This window comes from Manis pentadactyla, chromosome 17, assembly GCF_030020395.1.
Source record: "Manis pentadactyla isolate mManPen7 chromosome 17, mManPen7.hap1, whole genome shotgun sequence".
NCBI lineage: Eukaryota > Metazoa > Chordata > Mammalia > Pholidota > Manidae > Manis > Manis pentadactyla.
Window position 1 is genome coordinate 58,251,124 of NC_080035.1, and position 22,392 is coordinate 58,273,515.

The 22,392-nt window shown below is 43.8% G+C and overlaps 1 protein-coding gene across 1 annotated transcript in view; it reads right to left on the minus strand.

Moving 5' to 3' along the window:
- The window catches only part of FGF14 (fibroblast growth factor 14), a 593,995-nt gene extending 573,537 nt beyond the window's left edge, over positions 1-20,458 (minus strand). Inside the window, exon 1 of the mRNA XM_036893713.2 lies at positions 19,438-20,458. Within this exon, the coding sequence (XP_036749608.1) occupies positions 19,438-19,645 (208 nt within the window). The 5' untranslated portion in view covers positions 19,646-20,458. The remainder of the gene's footprint in view (positions 1-19,437) is intronic.
- Positions 20,459-22,392: the final 1,934 nt, after the last annotated feature.

Sequence of the window (22,392 nt, forward strand, 5' to 3'; positions counted from 1 at the left end):
GTTAATCAAAAAACTACCCAAGAACAAAACCCCCGGGCAAGATGGATTCACCTCAGAATGTTATCAGACATACAGAGAAGATATAATTCCCATTCTCCTCAAAGTTTTCCAAAAAATAGAAGAGGAGGGAATACTCCCACACTCATTCTATGAAGCCAACATCACCCTAATACCAAAACCAGGCAAAGACCCCACCAAAAAAGAAAATTACAGACCAATATCCCTGATGAACATAGATGCAAAAATACTCAACAAAATATTAGCAACTGAATTAAAAAATACATCAAAAAGATCATAGACCATGACCAAGTGGGATTCATCCCAGGGATGCAAGGATGGTACAACATCCGAAAATCCATCAACATCATGCACCACATCAACAAAAAGAAGGACAAAAACCACATGAACATCTCCATAGATGCTGAAAAAGCATTCGACAAAATTCAACATCCATTCATGATAAAAACTCTCAACAAAATGGGTATAGAGGGCAGGTACTTCAACATAATGAAGGCCACATATGATAAACCCACAGCCAACATCATACTGAACAGCAAGAAGCTGAAAGCTTTTCCTCTGAGATCGGGAACAAGACAGGGATGCCCACTCTCCCCACTGTTATGCAGCATAGTACTGGAGGTCCTAGCCATGGCAATTAGACAGAACAAAGAAATACAACCAATCCAAATTGGTAAAGAAGAAGTCAAACTGTCACTATTTGCAGATGACATGATATTGTACATAAAAAACCCTAAAGACTCCACTCCAAAACTACTAGAACTGATACCAGAATACAGCAAAGTGTCAGGATACAAAATTAACACACAGAAATCTGTGGCTTTCCTATACACTAACAATGAACTAATAGAAAGAGAAATTAGGAAAACAATTCCATTCACAATTGCATTAAAAAGAATAAAATACTTAGGAATAAACCTTACCAAGGAAGTGAAAGACCTATACCCTGAAAACTACAAGAGACTCTTAAGAGAAATTAAAGAGGACACTAACAAATGGAAACTCATCCATGCTCTTGGTTAGGAAGAATTAATATCATCAAAATGGCCATCCTGCCCAAAGCAATATACAGATTTGATGCAATCCCTATCAAATTACCAACAATATTCTTCAAAGAACTGGAACAAATAGTTCAAAAATTCATATGGAAACACCAAAGACCCTGAATAGCCAAAGCAATCCTGAGAAGGAAGAATAAAGTTGGGGGGATCTCGCTCTCCAACTTCAAGCTCTACTACAAAGTCACAGTAATCAAGACAGTTTGGTACTGGCACAAGAACAGAGCTACAGACCAGTGGAACAGAATAGAGACCCCAGATATTAACCCAAACATTTATGGTCAATTAATATATGATAAAGGAGCCATGGACATACAATGGGGAAATGACAGTCTCTTCAACAGATGGTGCTGGCAGAACTGGACAACTACATGTAAGAGAATGAAACTGGATCACTCTCTAACCCCATACACAAAAGTAAATTTGAAATAGATCAAAGACCTGAATGTAAGTCATGAAACCATAAAACTCTTAGAAAAAAACTTAGGCAAAAATCTCTTGGACATAAACATGAGCGACTTCTTCATGAACATATCTCCCTGGGCAAGGGAAACAAAAGCAAAAATGAACAAGTGGGACTATATCAAGCTGAAAAGCTTCTGTACAGCAAAGGACAACATCAATAGGACAAAAAGGTACCCTACAGTATGGGAGAATATATTCATAAATGACAGATCTGATAAAGGGTTGACATCCAAAATATATAAAGAGCTTACCCACCTCAACAAACAAAAAGCTAATAATCCAATTAAAAAATGGGCAGAGGAGCTGAACAGACAGTTCTCCAAGGAAGAAATTCAGATGGCCAACAGACACATGAAAAGATGCTCCACATCGCTTGTCATCAGAGAAATGCAAATTAAAACCACAATGAGATATCACCTCACACCAGTAAGGATCGCCACCATCCAAAAGACAAACAACAACAAATGTTGGCGAGGTTGTGGAGAAAGGGAACCCTCCTACACTGCTGGTGGGAATGTAAATTAGTTCAACCATTGTGGAAAGCAATATGGAGGTTCCTCAAAAAGCTCAAAATAGAAATACCATTTGACCCAGGAATTCCACTTCTAGGAATTTACCCTAAGAATGCAGCACTCCAGTTTGAAAAAGACAGGTGCACCCCTATGTTTATTGCAGCACTATTTACAATAGCCAAGACATGGAAGCAACCTAAGTGTCCATCAGTAGATGAATGGATAAAGAAGATGTGGTACATATACACAATGGAATATTACTCAGCCATAAGAAAAAAACAGATCCTACCATTTGCAACAACATGGATGGAGCTAGAGGGTATTATGCTCAGTGAAATAAGCCAGGCGGAGAAAGACAAGTACCAAATGATTTCACTCATATGTGGAGTATAAGAACAAAGGAAAACTGAAGGAACAAAACAGCAGCAGAATCACAGAACCCAAGAATGGACTAACGGTTACCAAAGGGAAAGGGACTGGGCAGGAGGGGTGGGAAGGGAGGGATAAGGGTGGGGAAAAAGAAAGGGGGCCTTACGATTAGCATGTATAATGTTGGGGGGCACAGGGAGGAATGTGCAACACAGAGAAGACAAGTAGTGAGTCTACAGCATCTTACTACGCTGATGGACAGTGACTGTAATGGGGTTTGTGGGGGGGTACTTGGTGAAGGGGGGAGTCTAGTAACCATAATGTTCTTCATGTAATTGTAGATTAACGATAATAAAATGAATTTTTAAAAGTATGTCTACTAATTATAAACTTAAAAGGACATAAGAAAGAAAGGGTCAAGGATCTGCCTTACATTAAAACTGCAACAGTGAATGGAAAAGCATAGTTAGGCAAAACCTGTTACCAAGACTCACAGAGATAACGTGTCCTTCTGCTTTGGTAATAGAAGTAAGACAGTGAGGTTATGATTCACAGAGGGGGTTGATGACCCTCATTTCCTCTCCTCAAGGATCTCATAAATACAGGTGAGTGGGCACCAAAAAGACTGGATAAGAGAAGTGGGTACATATCTGTGCCCATCCATAAGACAACTTGGACTGTGATTCTACAGTGGCATCTCTATATGCAAAGGGGTCAAATTTTACTTTTCTATTCAAAGCTTTGCTAGCATAACTACATTCAGTCCCTTTTCTTAACTCTGACCGTTCACACTGTGCAGCCATCTAGTACTTGTAACCTCAGTTACAAAAAGTTTGGTCAAATCACTTACATACCCACAGGAATGACAGAATTCAAGTTAGTGCTGCCAGTCTGCTCCCCCCACAATGTGCCTACTGCTGCTATCATCCCTGAAACAAACCCCTTCCCTTCTTATATTAACTATGCATATGCCTCCATAAATATCACTCTTATAAACTGGAACTCTAATAAAGATCCTTGCTCTAAGTTAAAGAAATTGAAACTGCTGCTTATGAGGCATTACTAGTTACATTTTTGTGAAGCTGAATAGCCAATGACTAATTAGTACTAACTGTAATAAAAACTCTCTTCCTTGAATTATCATTTTGTAAATTTTGTGGCATTCTTAAGTGTTAAGACATCCAAGAGACAGATACTGACCCCCTAAAACACAATTCAATTTTATAACAGAAAGGAATAGAAAATCAAAATTCATTCCCAAAAGTTATGCTTTTAGCAACTGTTTCTTAATGCATCTCCCCACTAGTCCTTGATCCACTAACAGTAACCAAAAGTTACTAAAACATCTGTCCACTACTGAAGCCAGGACAGCATATCAGGATTCTCATAGAAGAATATGTGGTCCAAGCTGTTGAAAGGTTCCTTGTATCCAAATAGCCTGTGACATTTTTAGTTCTTCTCAGTTTGTGTTTCACTGGAAAACATCATCTTGCAGGGAAATAAACTGCTGCTGTGAGTGCGTAAGTACTACAAAATGGTCCAGTGTATATCTTGGAAGTACTGCAAGCCACTCCCCATATTTAGAAAGCCAATGAAGCAACCTGAGCTAGACAGTTTGAACTGGGAGTTAGCTTCAAATTACGTAAGAAAATGGATAATAAACGTGCGTCTATCAGCGACATGAAACAATGAACAGCGTAAAGCTACATTTCCTGTCTCACATTGGCAACTGATCTGTGCCTTCGCCGAGTCGACTGAGGCCACCTTCCCGCCACCTCCCCAGGGATGCGCACTCCTGCCATCCACACCTTTTATTTCAGCCTTCAGAATTCAGAGGAAGCCGTGCCCTTCCTGCTCCATGACGCCCCCGTGAGGCGCTGGATTATCCCTTCCTAAGTGCTGAGCAGTTTTCACCTGCCCTTATTCTCTGCCTTACTGAGAGCCATCCTTCCATGCACGCTCCTGTTTCCCATCTAATGAAGGGTCATTTTCATGCGATCGCTCCGATTCTGAAACCCTGCCCTCCTTCCAGGACTAGCCCTCCCACTGTCATTACACCAGTTACACTTTCCAATTGTTACAGCAGTTCTCCTGCACGGCACTCCCCGTTTTGGAAAGGTCCTGTGTTCACTGGTATTTACCACATCCAGTCTCACGCCTCCACCAGGCTTTGGACTCCAAATTATGATTCCTCTAATCCTGCTAAATATGATTGCATTAACCTTCCCGCGGATCCCCAAACATGTACGTTTCACTCGGCCTTTGGCTTTCACTCACATTGCTCCCCTTGCCAAGAATATTCTCTCTCCTGCCAAATGAAACATGCATTCCAGAGTCAGCTCGGGTCTACCTCTCTAGGAGATTTCCCTTTCCTCCCCTTACTCCCTGGGTGGGTCTCCCACAACACTCCCCTTAGCCTTCAGCTGCTGAGGACTCTTTCTCCTAAGGGCTCTCTGTACATTTAACTTAAGTACTAAAGCACCAAAGAACAAATCCTTGTAGAATGTTTTAAATCTCTCCCAGCAGCTAACATGGAAATTGCCTCATAGTAATTTAATAAATGCTATTAAGTTTATCAGATAGGATTGTATAGTGCTTATCTTCTCACAACCTCAGATCACTTTTAACTTCCAAATAACGTATTTTTCTTCAGGGTAACCACATCTTTGGAACAAGAATGGCAGCCCTGAGAGAAGTAGAAAAGGAAGAAAGTGTTGCTTTGCAGAAATAGAGTTAAATGATAACTTACCCATGGGATTTCTGCATGTCTTGAAACAGCTTTTGTCTCAGATGGTCTTTCCAAGGCTGTTGCAACCTTGGAATCTAGGGATAGTCCCTCTTTCCACGTTGGAGGGCAGATTTATTTCCTGAGCAGGATAATAAAGATAATGCCTCCCTGTAGGGAAAAGGTTGGGCAGCTTTGCTAGGAGCTCCCTAAAAGATGGGGGCTTGCCTGAACTCAGAGTTTCTCAACTGTGACACAAACCTGCTCAGTGCAAGCATCCACCTGGGCCACTCAGCATTGCCCCTAGGGGGTTGGGGGATAGGGGGAACTGATGAGAACAGGACGCTCAGGCTGCCTGCTGTGCCCTGAGGAAAAAAGTCCTTCCTCTCTCTCCCAGGAGGCTCCCGTCTTCAGCCAGCTTCTACGTAACTGGGGCAGGCTAACAAGCTGGGTCAATTCTCAAACCCTTTGTCATTTTGGAAACTTCTGGATGTTAACTAAAAGTCTGTTCAGTTAGGAGTTTCTAGATTACAAAAGAAAACAGAAGCTACCACATCAAATTCTATACATCTAACATGCAATGACATGTATGAGCCTCAAAAACAGTATGCTGAGCAACAGAAGCAAACTCAAAAACATAAGGACTCATGATTCGAAGCAACGAGGTTCAACTACAAGCTGGGGTAAGACAGAGACATCAGAATAGTGTCTGGGTCCTAGAGGAGGCACAGGTGAGAATTGAATGGAACTGGGAAGGAGTTTTCTGGGTGATGGAATGTTCTTTATCTTGATTGGGGTGGCAGTGACAAGGAGACACACACTGGTCAAAAGACATCAAATGCTATAGTTAATTTACATGCAGCTTAATGTATGTAAATTGTGCTCAATAAAAAAGCATTGCAAGTTCTACTTATCTAATCATTATGTCACAGTCCCTTTTAGTTTCAGATAAAATGATTCACAGAATCACTAAGACAATACTTGTCACTTTCACACACAGTGTTTGAACATCATCTTTAGAGAGGAAGCTACAGTGCAGGGATTTCAGAGTATACACTCTGCAGGAAGCCTAGGTTTGTACCTGAATCTTTTAATTACTAGCCAGGTGCTGTCAGGCATCTTCCTTAACCTCTTCATGCCCAGGCTTCATCCTTTTAAAGATAAATATGACAAAAGTTCCAACCTGTGGTTTTGAGGACTAAATTAGGTAATACAGTGAAAGTACCATACATAGAAAGTAATCTGTAAAGGTTAGTTTTTATTACTTACTTAGAGCATAGAAAAATAACAGAATTCAGAACAACTCAGGATATTTCCATTAAAGTGGAAGAGCAATATGATTTAAAAATGTAGTAAGTTTAACATACATTCATTAGTGGGAATATCAGGTGGAAAGTTTAGTTATGATAATTCCCCCAAATCATTTAATTATATAATCTGATACGGTAATAGATGCACATTACAGTTTCTTACATGTTATTTGATATACGGAAAGAAAAAAGTCAAGTCAAATAAAGGCCACTTTTGTATTTGCCTCAAGCTCAGTAGATGTGTCTCATTTATTTTCTGACATCTGCATTGTTAGAATTTTTTGCCTTTTTTCTCTAATGTAGTGCATGTGAAAGTTGAAAACACGATTGAATACCTATCCCGACTGTGACTAAAGAGTAAATTGATGACAAAACTTTTGAAAGACAAATCTAAAGGAAATATGTGAAAGGACAAAATCTCAAGTGTAATAGTACAAATCCAAGGAGAGTGGAACAAAGGGGTGATTCTCAGTGAACGAAAAGCACTTGGCTAAAAGCAAAGGGCAAGGGGTCAAGAGGAGAGATGACCAGGTTTCATGGCCCTACAGACGGGGCCACGCTCTATCTGTAGCATGTGTGCCCCTGGCTGACATCCTCATAAGACAACGTGTGTGCCACAGGTATATGAGAACCTCTTTAGCACTGCGTTCTTTAAGATTTTTCCCAAGATTTTAAAACCAGGACAGAGTAAATAAGCAGTAATGATGCATAATTTCTATCCTTTTAAAATTTAGTATTTTTAATGGTTTGTTACTGTATCATGTTTCTAACATTTAGTATGCATTTGTATGGAAAATGGAAGTGTCCATGGCCAGGATGCTCACCTGACTCTAATCTACTTGCCCACTGGGCACATGCAATGATGTAATAATTGGCACATGCTTGCACGTGTTGGCAAGGAGCCCTTATTGTCTATGTAGACCTCCATCCAGTGCCCCGCATGGAGGCCGAGGCAGATTGTGGAGGCAAAGTGAGAACTGCAGGCTTGCCAGATGCAGGTGTGATTCTAGCGCTTGACCTGCTGCAGGGAGAATAAAGCTTGGTATGCGACCTTTTACCCCCAACATTCCATTGTCATCATTTGGCCTCACCGAATCTGGAAGTGAATTTCCAGAGAGGCTGGAACCCCCTGGTGAGACATCATTTCCATTCAAGTTATTTCCAATATTTTCTATCTATTATTATATGTATGACATATGAGGAATTTTATGTCACTTAATTGTCATGTGAGTGGAAACTGTAAAGGTAAAAGAAAAAATAAAGTGAATAAAAATAAATTCTTAGGAAACAAGTCAAGTCATTAGATAATAAAGGAGACAAGAGTATGTTTGGTGACTAAAACGTTGAAGCAGAATGATGGTGACTACTGAGTATGAATTAGGAAACTGACTCAGGCCTCCCAGCAAACGGAAGTCCTTTCTTTGCTTAAGACAATCCTAGGGTATATTATAGAAGATGAGCATCAGGCTTTGAAATAAGTGGCTATTAAAAAAAAAAAACTAGAATTGTTCAGCTTTTAAGTCTTATTTACAAATTTCTTCTTTTTAAAGTACAACAATATACCATGTACTCCACACAAGAAGTGGAAAGAATAAAAATTACAAACCCCCCCAAACCACACTTTACCTAAGAGGCAGCATTACAGAAGAGGTTACCACACACTTCAGGGATCCACTGTAATCAGGCAGACAACAAAATGTTACATACAGAAGGGAAAGACATTTTAATCACAACTACATTCATTTCCATCTGAAAAGCAGAAGCACACACTTACCTATGTAAATTTCATAAAATTCACTCTTCCTTCTCTGTTCTTGCCAGACGGGAATTGTTAACCTGAAAACGTGGCTTTTAATTGCACTATTTCATTCCTCAAACTGAACAAAGTATTGTGTATGAAAATATCTACTATTGACAAAGAATTGTGAGTAAAAAAAAAAACACCTTATCTTTATTGTAAAGCACTTGTTTCCATCCCTAAGGGTTTTCAGGTTTGAAGTCAAGAAAATGAACTTTATCCCAGAGCAACTCTCCTAGAACTACTCAAATTTTGATTCAGAAAGAGAAGCCTGTCAGTTTTCTACCTGCTATTGAAAGCTACCACAGACCCTGGAACATAATGCCTGTAGAAAACCAAGCTTTTACTCCAGGTTTCCAGGAGTCGAGAGTGTTCTACTGGCACATGGTCAGCAGCCCGGGATCAACATGTGTTTCCAGCTCAAACACCCGTGGTCAGAACATAGACGCCTCCCTCCCCTTCCTGGCCACATTCAAACTGGTCACTGAGATAGATGGACACCACTTCCTCTCTGGCCCATCACTACCCGATTTTGAACCTCACCACTTCTACTTCAGTTGCTTCCTGGGTGGCTTTTCTATCTTCGATAGTCCCAATCAAAGCAGTTTTCCACAGTGTAGCCATAACAGTCATCTAAAGGGTAAGTGTGAGCATGTCACAGAGCACATGATCTGCTCTTGGCTACCAGTGAAGTTAATTGACATATCAGGACCCACAAAATGGAGGCTGCCGCAGTGGTCTGGCCCACATCATAGACATAAACCTAAGTCAGCCGGCACTTACAGGAAGCACCTGTCAAGAGAATCTGACACACACCAGTCACGATCCTCCAGCCCAGCTCTGGCTACCTCAGCTGACCCTAGGGAACAGGGCATGCTAGCCTTATAAAGAAATCCCCACTTCCTAGGCCACTATGCTAGTTCCCGTGTAGCCTCTTCTAACATGCCATAGAACCTGCTCTTGCCCCAAATCCGTTCAGGAGAGTGCCTCCTTGCCCATCCCCCTCACTCCCATCCCCATCCCCACCTCCATCCTCCAACCCCCTCCAACCCATATCAAGAATTGTTTTCACTTGAATAAAGGACATCACACACTTGTTCCTAAATTGTTTTAGTTTTGTCAACTGATAGTTTGGCAATGAGATGGGACCTGAAGACTCCAGAGATGGCCACAGATTCCAGGGATGCTCCTGGATGCAGGTGAAAGTACCCCCAAAGCCCTTTTCCTTTGCACTTTCCTCAACTACTCTCTGGGGTCTCTGATTAGCTTCTCTTAGATCTAGTACCACTTATTTTGCTCTTCTGAGCTCTTCGAGATTGTCCTAATCCTTCCAGGTGGAAAATCGGGCTGTGAGAGATTCCAGATTTCCATAGGGTGGAAATTTGGGTGTGACACTGTCCAGATTTTCATGGTGTGACTTAATGGGCCACAACAGTTATGTTTGTGACCAACATCACCTCAAGGTAAAGCATCCTGAGAAGGTCCCTTAAGTCTCAAAACTGTGCACAAGCAGCCAGAAACAGTAAAATTGATTGAATTAGGGAGCATTATTTCGGTTCCCCTCAATCTAAAGAAAATGAGATGGTGACACTTAGGTGGGGACTCACAAAACCTCAAGGTAGGTATACAGTATATACCACTGGGAGATTTGGGAAAATAAACTTAAGACAAAAAATTCAGGCTTTTCCCACCAATGGCACATTGAATCTAAGTAGGCAGTAGGCACAAGTTGCACTATTAAAAGCCATTTGGGTACCTGCCACTATAAAGAAATCTACTTGTGAAAGAGGTAATAGATCTATTGCTAATGGGAATCTCAGAAGCCAAAGATACAAAATCAGTGGGCATGGGTCAAGCACTTAAAAGCTGTTAAGAGTACCAGCCTTCTAACTTTAATACTCCTGTGCTAAAATAAACTGGTCACAGAACAAGTTAGGTTAACACTAGGTACCAGCCAGCCAGACTAAAATTTCTATGCAATGAGGTACACTGTAAAACATCACCAAATCCCAACCCAGGGGCCCTTGCCTCTTAGTATTAATTCGGCTCTAAGAGACCCAAGGCTTAGCTAAAGAAATGAGATCCTCAAGTTTCAAAGAATCAAGCACGCCATTTCCCAGCATACCTGCTTATTTTATGCCTAAAAACTGTGGTCCCCAAAGCTGTAGAGATCTACAAAAATAGCAAAATCTTACTAAGCAACCTGGAATTACAATGGCCATTATGGATAATGTTCCAATTAGACAAGATTCCTTAAGACGTGCTCTTGAAAGTAAGCTTCCCAGATCAAACAGAATGGGATGCCTATTTTAATTAGCATATGCAGAAGCCTCCAAAAGGCTTCAAGAGTCTAGAACAGCTTCGTGGAGCTATTCATTGCAAAAGGCGAATGAAAAATTAAGGGCACAAGAGGTACCTACAAAAGACCCTTGACTGTCATGACTTTACAACTCCCCTCTATCCTCCCTTACCTCAATACGCACTCTACTCAGCCTTCATATGAAATGGCATTTCCACTCTGAAGAGACTGCAAGACTGTAAGGAAAAGACTGTCAAGTTAGGGGCCTTGCAGATGCCCCACATCTATCAGTCAGCTGTCCTGGATCTTTATCTGTAGTGCCCAATGAGAGAGGAAGGTAAAATTTCACGTTGTCCTTTCCTTCCCGAGATTCGCTAGTTATTAATCCTTTTGTCCCAGAGACAGCTATTGCCTTCGTGTCTCATGTTGTGTCCTGAGAACTTAGTCTGGCAACTGTGAGGCTGGGGGCTCTCAAAATATGGCTGGACAGAAATGTTGATTACACTCTATTTGCAGCTAGCGTCCTACCAATTGCTGCCAGCTCTCAAGGGAACTGTCTAAGCCTTTCTTTCCTTTGGCTATCTTTGGGAGTGGCTCTGATCTTGGGAGGCTAACAGCTTTTGCACCTTCTTTAGGGACACCTCTTACATACAGTGGGTTGTACAATACTACCAGAAATATTTACTGTTTGTTCAGGCTGAAACTGACAAGCTATTTGAAAGATTTTTTTTTTTTAAGTAACTCTATGGTTAGAAGTGAGCCAAATCAGAGCCTGACAGGAACTATTTTTTAGGCGTTCTCTCTTAACGTAAATGAATCTACCCAGAGTAAAGGAAAAACATTTCAAAGTCAAATAGCTCTAAATCTAAAACACAGGAATCTTTTGATTTCCATCTTAGTTAAAGACCTCCCTGATCTAAAGAAACAAAAGATAATGTAGTTGGATAAGTGATCAGCCTTTGATGGCATACTGGTTGCAACCCAATTCTTTGAGGAATTAAAAACAACTTGTCTTCTCAATAGAATCTTCACAAGAAAGGAAATGCAGCTCTAGAAGTAATTCAAGCCCATCTGTCCCTTTTTAACAATCCCAAACCTACCCAATCCTCTATAAAAAGGTTTATGGGTATCTTAAAATTCAGGGTTTAGGAAGTCAAAGTCCTTCCTGGAGGAACTTGCATTTTCTCCATGCCTTTGAGATGTGAATGTTCTACCCCTCTTCTCTAGGAACTGAGGCTATCTCTTTGAAATGCAAAATTCAGGCAAGCAATTCTTACCAGAAGGGTATAAGGGGGCGGGGGGGAGGGAGGGAGGTGTACACAGACAACTAGACCAAGGAAAAATCTTAAAAGTTTAAAGCCATTTAAGCAGGTAACCTTAACTTATTCCATCTGCTAGAACTGCAATTTGGAGCCACTGTTCCTTTATCAACGAGTGAGTTTTGTATGATCATATCCTCAAAATAGTCTTTTCTAAATTCTAAATTTACAATGAAGTTTTAAAAAAAAAAAAAAGATTCAGAACGCCTGTGATTTTTCCCAATGGCCCAAAGATGACAGAAGGAAAAACAATCCAGTGTAGGTAGACTTCTCCCCCAAAGACTGAGAGACTGTAGGAAAAGACACCTGGGGATGTAATGGATATAATGGAACATCATCCATTTCAGCAGCAAGCACGCAGCTCTGCGAGATACATGAGTTGCTCTTGGTAGAATCACCAGTAAATACGATGTGTTTCTTCCTCCCAGGCTCAAAGCTGCCGTGTGTCTACAATTCAAAAGCGGCTCTCAGAACAGCCCCTTCCCCACCGTGAAGGAGTTTGTCACACCTCCTAAGGGAGCAGGTCATTCATGATCCCTAAAGCGGCTCGCCATCTCTGATGGTCTCTGATTTCAGAACACAATTTAAATATACTCAACATAATCCAGGAGAGAAACAGGGAAAGGGGAAAGTCCACCTAGAGTCGGATTAGGTGGAAAGTTACAGAAGCCGAGAACAAGAGCTGTTCTAACCAGCGCCCTTCGAGCTGTAGGCCGAGGACTTGAGGCGCCATCCGCGGGCCTTCCAGCAGCCAGCGGGGAAGCTAAGACCGAAATTCGGGTCACCCGCTCCCAGTCCCGAGCGGGGCGCGGCCCACCAGCGAGCCTGCCCCTCCCTCCCGCCCGGCCCCCGTCCTGTGAGCCCGGGAGCGCGTCAGAGGGGCAGCGGGCGGAGGCGGCCACCTGTGGGCTGCGCCCAAACTCCCGCCGCCCTGGGGCCCGGGGGCGCCCCGCGTGGACACTGGCCCGGGGCCCACTACCAAGGCACCACAGGTCGCTCCAGCTCCGCGGCCCCCGGCGACCGCGGTTTCCATAACAACGGCGGCAGGGCCGTGGGCCCTCAGAGACGCCCCCACGGTCAGAGGTCATCTCTGTGGCAACGGAAACTCCCCGGGCTACGGCGGCTCGGACGGGCCCGTTTCTCCGCATTGCGCCGCGGAGCTCCCGGCACGCGGAGGCGGGCAGCACGTGGCGGCGGGCCCCGGGGGCTCTGACCGCGGGTCACACCGGGAGGAAGCCCGAGCCTCGCCCGCGTGCCCCCCTCTCTTCAGGCACAGTCCGAGCCCGGCTTCGGCCGGCCAGATCCCCGAAGGCCCGCCTCCAGGGAGCAGGTCCGAGCCGCCGAGGTGGCCGCTTCGCCGCTCGCAGGACACAGCGACACGCAGCTCGGACGCAGGGGCTCTCCTGGAGCCGGGCCTCCTCCAGACTTTGGCCTCAGCGGACTCCGCGCCTCCCAGCCCCAGGCCGCCGCGGCCCTCGCCTGCCGCCTTGACAGTGGCTCCGGAAAGGAGAAAGCTAAACAGATCAATATGGTTGTGGGACAGGCGGGGAGCTGCCAGCTCTGCAGATAACTGCTCCGAGCCTCGAGGGAGCGGGGGCATCTCCTTGCAAAGCAGCTGCAACTAGAGGCTGTTTCGTGCCGACCCCTCAGGAACAGAGAATCCCTTAGAAGAATCCCGGTTACCATCTGCAGAGAAAGGAGTTCAAAAAAGAAGAGAGGAAAAATTTACCCAACTTTCTGTTGAATGTCTAACTTTGGAAGGAGAAGAAAATTAAAGATTGGGATAGAAAATGAAGGAGGCTATTGCAGGGGCACCTACTGGGGCCCTAACATTGGCTCTTTGTGAAGGCCGAGCTTGCCAACAGCGGAGAATGTTCCTGACTCTCGGGCCTGTATTTTTGAGGAAGGCCTCAAGTTTTGAGATTTAGAACGAGGGTATTATAAAACGTGGACCTAGGGAATGTTTGCAAACTTATGCTCCAGGATGTCCTGCCATGGCCAGTAAAGAGCAAGGCCACTTGGCTTTTTTTCCTTCTTTTTTCCTGGATCGTTTATAAGCCAAATTCTTGGTTAGCACTGTTGGGAAGGAGTAAGCATTGCCTGAACCAACCAAGTAAAATGTGTGATACTGATAGTTATTGTCCCGCAGTTAACTTACTCAGAGAATGCTATTTTTCACTGTTAATTCATGTAATAAAAATGTATTGAAAACCTGCTATGTGTCACAACCAGAGTTTTTGTCAGAAGCTAATGATAAAGGCAGTAGTGACAAATTGTGGATGACTTTTTTAGATGATGTTAGTAGATTAGGTAAATTAGTGATTCCTGAAAAATGTCTGCATTATCCCTCCTTTTTGCCTTCATGTTTAGGAAGACCCTAGAATTCTGACCAAAGTAGAAAATGAGTTTGTAGCAACTGGAGAAATATAGAGGGAAAACATCAGAACATACTTGGTCCTTATAAAGCAGAACAGCAAAAACATTTGTGCTAATCTAGAGGCATATAGAGGAACTGAGAAAGTCTCCCTCAGAAAACTCCCTGCCTTTCAAGGCTAAGGTTTAACTCAGCCAAATCTGGTATGCGGTACACAAATAGAACCCTAAAGAACACCTCACAGGCTATGGCACGGGACAGGTAGATATGTCAGTAGGTATTTCCTTGGCCCACAGTCCCTTTTGGAGATAGTCCTAAATTAGGCTCAAAGGTTTTATTAAGAATATAGGTACAATGCAGTGCCTTGTTTAAAACTTAATAGAGGAGCTTCAGATATACTGTTCAAATCCCAACTGTTTCCCCTCAGGCATAAGAAACTATTTTGAATAAATGTTTCCATTTTGAGACATCTATATGGTATTTATAGAAAGCCTCTGAGTCAGTTGAGTGAGCTACGGTGCCAAAATGTGCAAAGGAGTGACAAGTTGGGTTGCTGTCCTTGTTACCACTTGTATAAACACACTGCACAGAAGCCCCCAACATTTCTGTTGCTAAAACATGGAAGACTGGGCTTGAGCATTTTTAAAGGAATGGTTCCATGAGGGAAATGTGAAGTACAGTATAAAATTACCTTTAGCACCTTCTGAAAGCCATGCCTCATTTGCATTTATGTTCTCAGTTACAGATGCTGTCTAAGAGGAGAACATGCTGGATATGGGTATAAAGTCATCTTCATCGTTAAAACCAAATGTGCATTATCATGCATTGGATTTCGCACTTGTTATCTTGGATATAAATTTCAAAAAAGAAAATTCCTCTCTCCCCACAAATCAACACTTGGAAGCCTACCTAATATGCCTTCCTTCGGTTCCTGAAGTGCCATTTTGCTATTTCAGTAACTAAGGCATCCTGGATGGAGCCCACCAGCCAACTTATATTACAGGAAGCCCCACCCTAAAGGCAAGCATGTCAGAAGGCAAATAACCTGATGCCAGTTTGGTGTCGCAGGTGCGTAGTCTGAATCTGATGTCTCTATTTGATATATACTCAGTGTTTAGAAATGCAGACGCTGTGGCCCATTTGTGGCTCACCCAGCTTCTAGGAACCCAGGGTGAGTCGGCAGGCTGAGAAGGAGTAAAAAAAATGCTGTCTTTTTTTCTTCCTTTTCTATTTTTTCACTTCTAAACACCATGAGAGCCCTGGAAGTAAAGTAAGTAGCTTTAAAAGAATAACATATATTACATGAGTAACAGAAGCAGACGAGCTGTTTGTGGCATCTACAACAGCTTCATGAAAGACAAAAGCAGGTCTAAAAGTCATACAAACAAGTAGGAAGTAGAAAGTCACAATGAGTCCTACCAAGACTTGCTTAGATACGTGGCAGGGAGGGAGGCTGAGTTCAGAAAAGAAAACACACAGGGCCATGAATCTGTGGGGTTTTCTAAATGTATTCTGCAGAACTAGGTCTAGGACATCCGCTTCGTACCCTCCTTGCCACTAACACTGGTACTCAAGAAAATTACCTTCGATGATAATTTATCCTAAAATCTGTGCTTTTCAAAATCCTGTCAAGCTGTGGAAATTTGGGGGTCTTCTATTTGGTTCAGTGGGGGTGTGGCTTCTTTTACTTTTTGGGCATTATGTTCCTGAAGACATAACCATAGGCCAGACCTGAGTATTTAACTTCATTGTGGACTTCTTTTTCCAACCACTTTTATTACCTTAGCAGCCATCACTCAAAGTTCAGTGACCTAGATGATTTCCCAAACTGACCTGTGATACATATTAGTCACTCTTAACTATCATTACTGTTTTAGAGAAACCTACCCAGCCCTCCTGCAGGCAGACCTAGTATTCTCAATTTAACAAGTGCCTAAAATACAGCCACCTTGCATGACTCATACAGTGAAAGTTGAAGCAGGTAACATTTATTCTAAACATACAACTACTGCTATGCTGGGAAAGTAGGGGAAAGTAGGACATTTAGTATTTGTGTGTGTATGTTCTCTGATAATTGTTGTATTGTGAGATAATGGACATTTTTATGAAGATAGTAAATTTACTTTATATCCAGGGTTTCTAAGCTATTGCAATTTACTTTAAAAAGCACATACCATGCAAATATATTTTTCATATTCTTTTCCAGCTAAACTACAAAAGAGGATTTAACTAGCACATCTTATTTAAATACTAGTTAACAACTTTTGAGTAATGAATAACTTTGCCCTTAAGTTTATGATTCCATTATCTGCTTATTTTCACACCAGCCTGATTATATAGCAGTGTTCTGAAATTCCTCCCAGGGATCCTTGGCTAAACTACCTGTACTTGTTGACAATTGAAAGAATTGGGTATAATCAGTAAATTATTTCATAACTTGCAAAGATTGGGAAGAAAACTTAATCTAATAGTCTTCACACCAAATTCATGATCCTAATATAGGTACTTGGAGGTATTCTGCCAAGCTTCTTAGTATGAAACCAGTTAATTGTCCTCATTTTAGATTGAAGACAACATAATAGGTGGTAGGCAATCTGTTCTTTTTGGTTTTAACAGTTAGGAGGATTTAAGTCTTTGTTTTATCTTAATTACCCAATTAAATTCTTAGTTATACTGCTATAATGGGATCAAAAACCTGCAAATGATTTAGGCTTCATGTTAATAGCACAGGAAGGAATAGAATTTACCAACTACAATCCTGAAAGGGAATAGTTAGGCTTGGGTTTGATTCCAGCTAGAAATGCAAAACTTTTAAAGGATGAGATAGGTAGTGTGACACATTAATGTCCCATTTTTAAGATAACTTACAAAATGCTCCACATCCCTGGTTGGAACTTCAACCCCTAACAACCTAAAAGGACACTATCCTATTAGAATAGTTGGTACTGTAGTTAACCTGTCAGTTTCACACGCAAGTACTTTAGCATTCAAAGCTGCAAAATAAATTGCTCTAAAAATAATCTGCCATTTGTTTGACACCCTCCAAGACGCCTTCGAAGGGGGAAAAAAGTCTACTTTATTCCAAAGACATGAAAGTGGATGGGTGGGGGAGGTGTAATAAAAGATCTTGAATCGTGTATGGAGAAAAATCAGTGTTTCCAGTAAAACCGCCTGCCTCCCTCCCGCCCCCAAAAAATGTGTAAAGGCCAGAAAGAAAACTTATTGTTCCCTAAATTACTTTCCACTTTCCCACTACTATGGGAGGACTGACTTGAAGGTCCCTAGATAAATGGCCGAGTCTGAAAAAATGCTTTGACAGTATTCCTTTCTCAAGAGAACTAAATCTCTTCACAGAAGGACACAAGCAGGCTTCCAAAACTATTTTCACCGTGTGGGGGAGTAACCCCACCCTCCCAACTGCAGCCCTGGGCTTGTCCCACTTCGGTAAGTCTTGCTTTAAAAAACGTCTTCGCCTTAACTTGTGAGGCAGCAGTGAGGCAGATGTAGGTAGGACCGAGGCGTCAGCAAGCGGTGGGCTTGACGCCGGGGCCGAGGGACACCTCACAGCGGATGAGAAATGCGGGTGCTAAGGTGACGGCACTGCTTTCTCCTAGACCGCGGCTCAGGACAGTCGTGTCAAGTCCCAGTTGCTGAACGCCGGGGAGTTGAGAGAGAAGGGGACGCGCACGGGGGACGGAGGAGGAGGAGGGGCAGGGGACCGAGGGGACCAGTTGGGAAGGGGCGGGGCCACAGCACGCGGCTGAGAGTCCGCGGGCTCCCGATCCTCGGCGGCGCCCGGGGACCCCGGCTGCGGACCCCGCCAGGCGCCCCCCGCCAGCACGCGAGCACCTGCGCTTCGGAACCGCGCGGCGACTCGCAGTCTCCCTTCCCTGCGGCGGCCAGCACCCCGCCCGCCCCCGCCGCCCCCTGGCTGCTCGCGCGCCGGGCTCCGGGCAGGGAGGCAGCGAGGCCCCCGGCGGAGCTCGGGGTGTCAGGGCGGCCGCGGGGAGCCATGATCTACGACACCGCAGTGCCAGCGTCGGGAGCCTCCCGCGCCCCGGCGGCCACTGCGGGATCGCCGAGCCCCGCCCCCGGCCCCCTACGCCGTCCCACCCGAACCCCGGGCCTCGAGGCCCGCCCCCCAGGCCCGGGAACGCCGCACGCCCCCGCGGCCCGCGCGCGCTGCTCGCAGACCCGGCGTCCAGCCTCCACGCCGGCGCGCCGCCGCCGCCACGCAGCCCTCCGGCCTGGCCTCCCAGGCTTACTAGCCCACAGCCCCCTGGCCGCCCCCCAAACGCCTCCAGCCTGGGATCCCGGGAAGTGAATCCCCGGGACCCGAGTCCCCGAAACACCAGCATTTGCATTTCTTATGTAACGTACTGCAAATTTCCCGGTTGGAGCCCTTTGGAATAGGGGCGCGTGACCACCAGGAGGCTGAAGCTGGGACCCACGGCCGGGCTCAGTCCACCCGTGGGACCCGGACACAGGGCTTTAATGCTGGTTTCTAGAAGGGGGCCTTAAATTACACACAGTAGAGGGCTGGGCTTGTCTTCTCGGTCTGGGGCTCCCCCCGCCCCCGGCACAAGCCCAGCTCAAGTATTCCCAGGGGCAGGAGGTGGAGGCACACGGCGGAATGAGTTAAGACTCGGGCGCGAGAGTTAGGGGGAGGGAGGCGGGAGCTGACGGAGGAGCGGGGCCGCGAGGGAGGGGGCCTTTTACTTTGGTAGAGGTGACGGGGTGGCGAATATTGTGCAAGCTAATCAGAAAGTCTAGAGCAGGTTTTCGGCAGCGAGCTACGTCCCCCAACCTGCCGCACAAGTACGGAGGGCTCGGCCGTTCTTTTTCCCGCAACTGCCCAAGCTTCGCTGCCTCGGGCAAAACCCAAAGCCGTGGCCCTTCAATATTCCACCGAACACAGGCAATCAAATATATATATTTTTTAAAAAGTTTCCTCCTCCCTCTAGTGATGGATTGTGTCACAGCCAAGAGATGCTGATAATGGTTTTCGGTCTCAGAGCCTCCGATCCAGCTGTTACTAATTTTTATCCATGCAACACCTCTATATGCAGCCCTGTCCTGGTTCCCTTCCTGTTTCCCCTGCCTTCCTGCATAGCAGAACTGCAGAGCTAGCTCAATGAGCAAGACAGGTTATTATGAGGAAAAACGTAACATGAGGCATGTTTTGCTTACCAGTTGGGTTCTTGTTTTTCTTAAGACTCTTGCCACAAAGACACTGCAGCATATGCGTTCCTTTGCTGAAAATGTTCCAAAGAAACCACATTGATTTGGGCGAAAAGCAATCCAGCAGCTTAGACACCCTGAGAAAGAAGAGATCCTTGTGGTTGCATAATAATAATTTGAAATCAGTTCTCCTGAAGAGGGGCACCGGTTTTACCATAGGAAAAACGATAATATTCCGGGTCTTCTCCCAGTTTTTTCCCCTCACGTGGTGTATTTCTTTGAGACTTCTCAGTGATTGTTTTTTTTCGGCCAGGGTGAATGATTTATCCCCCTCGATCACCACTGGATTATCACCAAAGGGTGGGGAAAAAATCCTTTTCCAGCTTGAAGCCAAACGAAAAAGCAAAGAAATCCCAACTGAGTCCAGAACTAATCAGGGAGAACAGTAATGCACAAAAGATCCCCAAAGAGAAAACCATAGCCTTTTACTTGATCGCTATGAGGATGGGTGGGTCTGCAGAAGGCAAAGCAGGATGCATCTCACTGAGAGAAGACTGCCATTGTGTAGCTCCTAGGAGAGAAGGGGGGAAAAGGAAAGAAAGAAGGAAAGGAAAAAAAGGGGGGAAAAAAGAAAGAAAAAAAAAACCCCAGCACACACACTCACACACCAAAACCACCTCCGTGATCGAGTCTGACAGCCGAAGACAGAGCCTCCCTTCTCCCAGTGTCGATTTTTTTTAATAAGCAATCGCCAGTGCTCAGTGGGCTCCGATTAAACCTGCAGTTCTCAATCACCACGAAGAGAAGATGCAAATCTAGGTGCCCCCTTCCCTTGTTAGGCTGGTAGTAGGTAGACGGCGCCACAGATCCCCTTCCTCGTTTCTCTCACTCTCCCAGTTTCCGACAGCGTTGAGCATGAGGAAAATCTCCCCTCCGGATTCCTCGCCCAGCGTCGGCTGTGAGTTACAGGCATTAGAGGGAGGAGGAGGAGGAGTTGAAGTTTGCATTGAAAAGACTGGCTTTCCATGACGTAGCCACGTGCTTTCAGACCCGTCACCAGTGAGATGCTTCAGCCCGCCCGGGGAGGGCAGTGTCACTGCAGTCTCTCCGCCGGTTCCCCTGAAGTCCCCCACCTCCGGCCCCAGCCCCGGCATTCGACCCTCTCTCCTCTCCTGCCCTGCCTGAGTAGGCTTGCTGCTTGCTCTGGGAGCCATCTAGCAGAGCCTTCTGTTAAAAGTGAATTTTGAAAAGGAAAATTAACGATTACAATGAGTAAACCTTACAAAATACAAGGGGGGGAGTGGGGGGGGGGGAGTTTAAAGATAAACAGTAGTTCAGTACCACTCCTCACAGCCAGAATTAGTTTCAGCCTACATTTTCAAAAGCATCTAAAGCGTTGGAAACATTAAGGAAAATTCAACTTCCTTTAGTTCTTTACTTGAATCCTACTTAAAATGCTGTTTGAAGAAATATAAACTAGGTATATGACAAATAATGTACTTGCAGAAACAGCCTGTTAAGAGGACAACCATTAAAATCCAAGCGGCATATTATATTTTGGTGGGGAGGGTCATCTATACCTGAAAAAAAGTATGTCTTGTCTAGACAGACAATCCATTATCTTCAAATAATTTTTTCATACAAAAACCATTCTGCTTAAATTTCACCTTAATTCATTGCTGGTTTCTGCTCCCATTAATTGAAGTAACAATAAATTCATCCTCATTCACTTCTCAGCTACACTAATACACAACCTTGTCACCTGCAACCATTATCTAACCTAAAAAAGCACGCAGGTTTTCTAGTTCACCAAGATAACCTAGCTTCCTACTTTGCCAGAAAATAAAAAGCTTTAGGGCACGGCTGTTGATTTATTTTGTCTTATTTGGGGGAAAAAAAATACAGTGTACAAAATAGTGCAGGCTATTACAAAGAATAATATAACAAACACCAGTGTACTCACTACTCAAAGAATAATAAATGTTTACATTTCATCATATTTGTGTGCTGAGCATTTGGGAAAAGTAAAATTAACCACTCTCATGTTAGGTAAGTGAATTAAAGTTTTGCCAGCTTATTTCCATTTTTATGAGAAATTGACATAAACAACTCTGAAACTATATATTTAGAAGCTCCACTTTAACGTCAAAACATTAGAACCACTGCCTCCACTGCATGGGATAGCAAACTATCTTAGAGACAAATAGATGTAGGTTTATATTGTTGGGGGTTGGTAGAAAGTGATTTTTAAAAAATTAACTCCTTGATTATCAGTTATCAAGAAATGAAAATTTAATAAACAACTTTCCACTGGTAGACTTTTCTAATATTTAGGAGACATTCTGAGAAGGCAAAATTTGCTTCCAATATCTTGAACACTTTTGAGAAACATCAGTCACATTTAGGTAAGATAGAAAAGGAATTTAAAACAGTAAGTCTATTCAAGTTAAGAAATTATAAAGTTAAATAGTGATGGCCTCAATGTGCCAAAAGCATTATGATGTATAGCTCAACAGAATTACTGAGATGAACTGCAGTCTAAATAATGTTTGGGAAGTAAAGAAAGAGGGAATATTAAAGAGTCCACGAATTTAATGCCAAATGACTTAGGAGAAGCAGACTGGAAAAAAATTGAAGAGCAGAATTCTTTTTTGAAAGGGGAAAACATGGGATAGCATTGCCAAATGATTAGGAAAGGATTTTTATCAATCAATAGGGACAGATACCGTATGTTGCTTCTATAACATTCTGGTGTCCCACCGGGGGTCCCAGAATATCCCAGTATATTATCATTGGAAATGTGCCAGAGAAACAGTTAGATAAAAATACTCTCCGTCAAGATCTTCTGAACTCACACACACAGCTCTAAGGTTCTCTAAAAGCTTGCTGAGTCCCCTGGCGTGTTTCACAAGTAGAGTAAAATCTGAGGAAATGTTCTGTAATTATTGGATCTTTTTATATGTT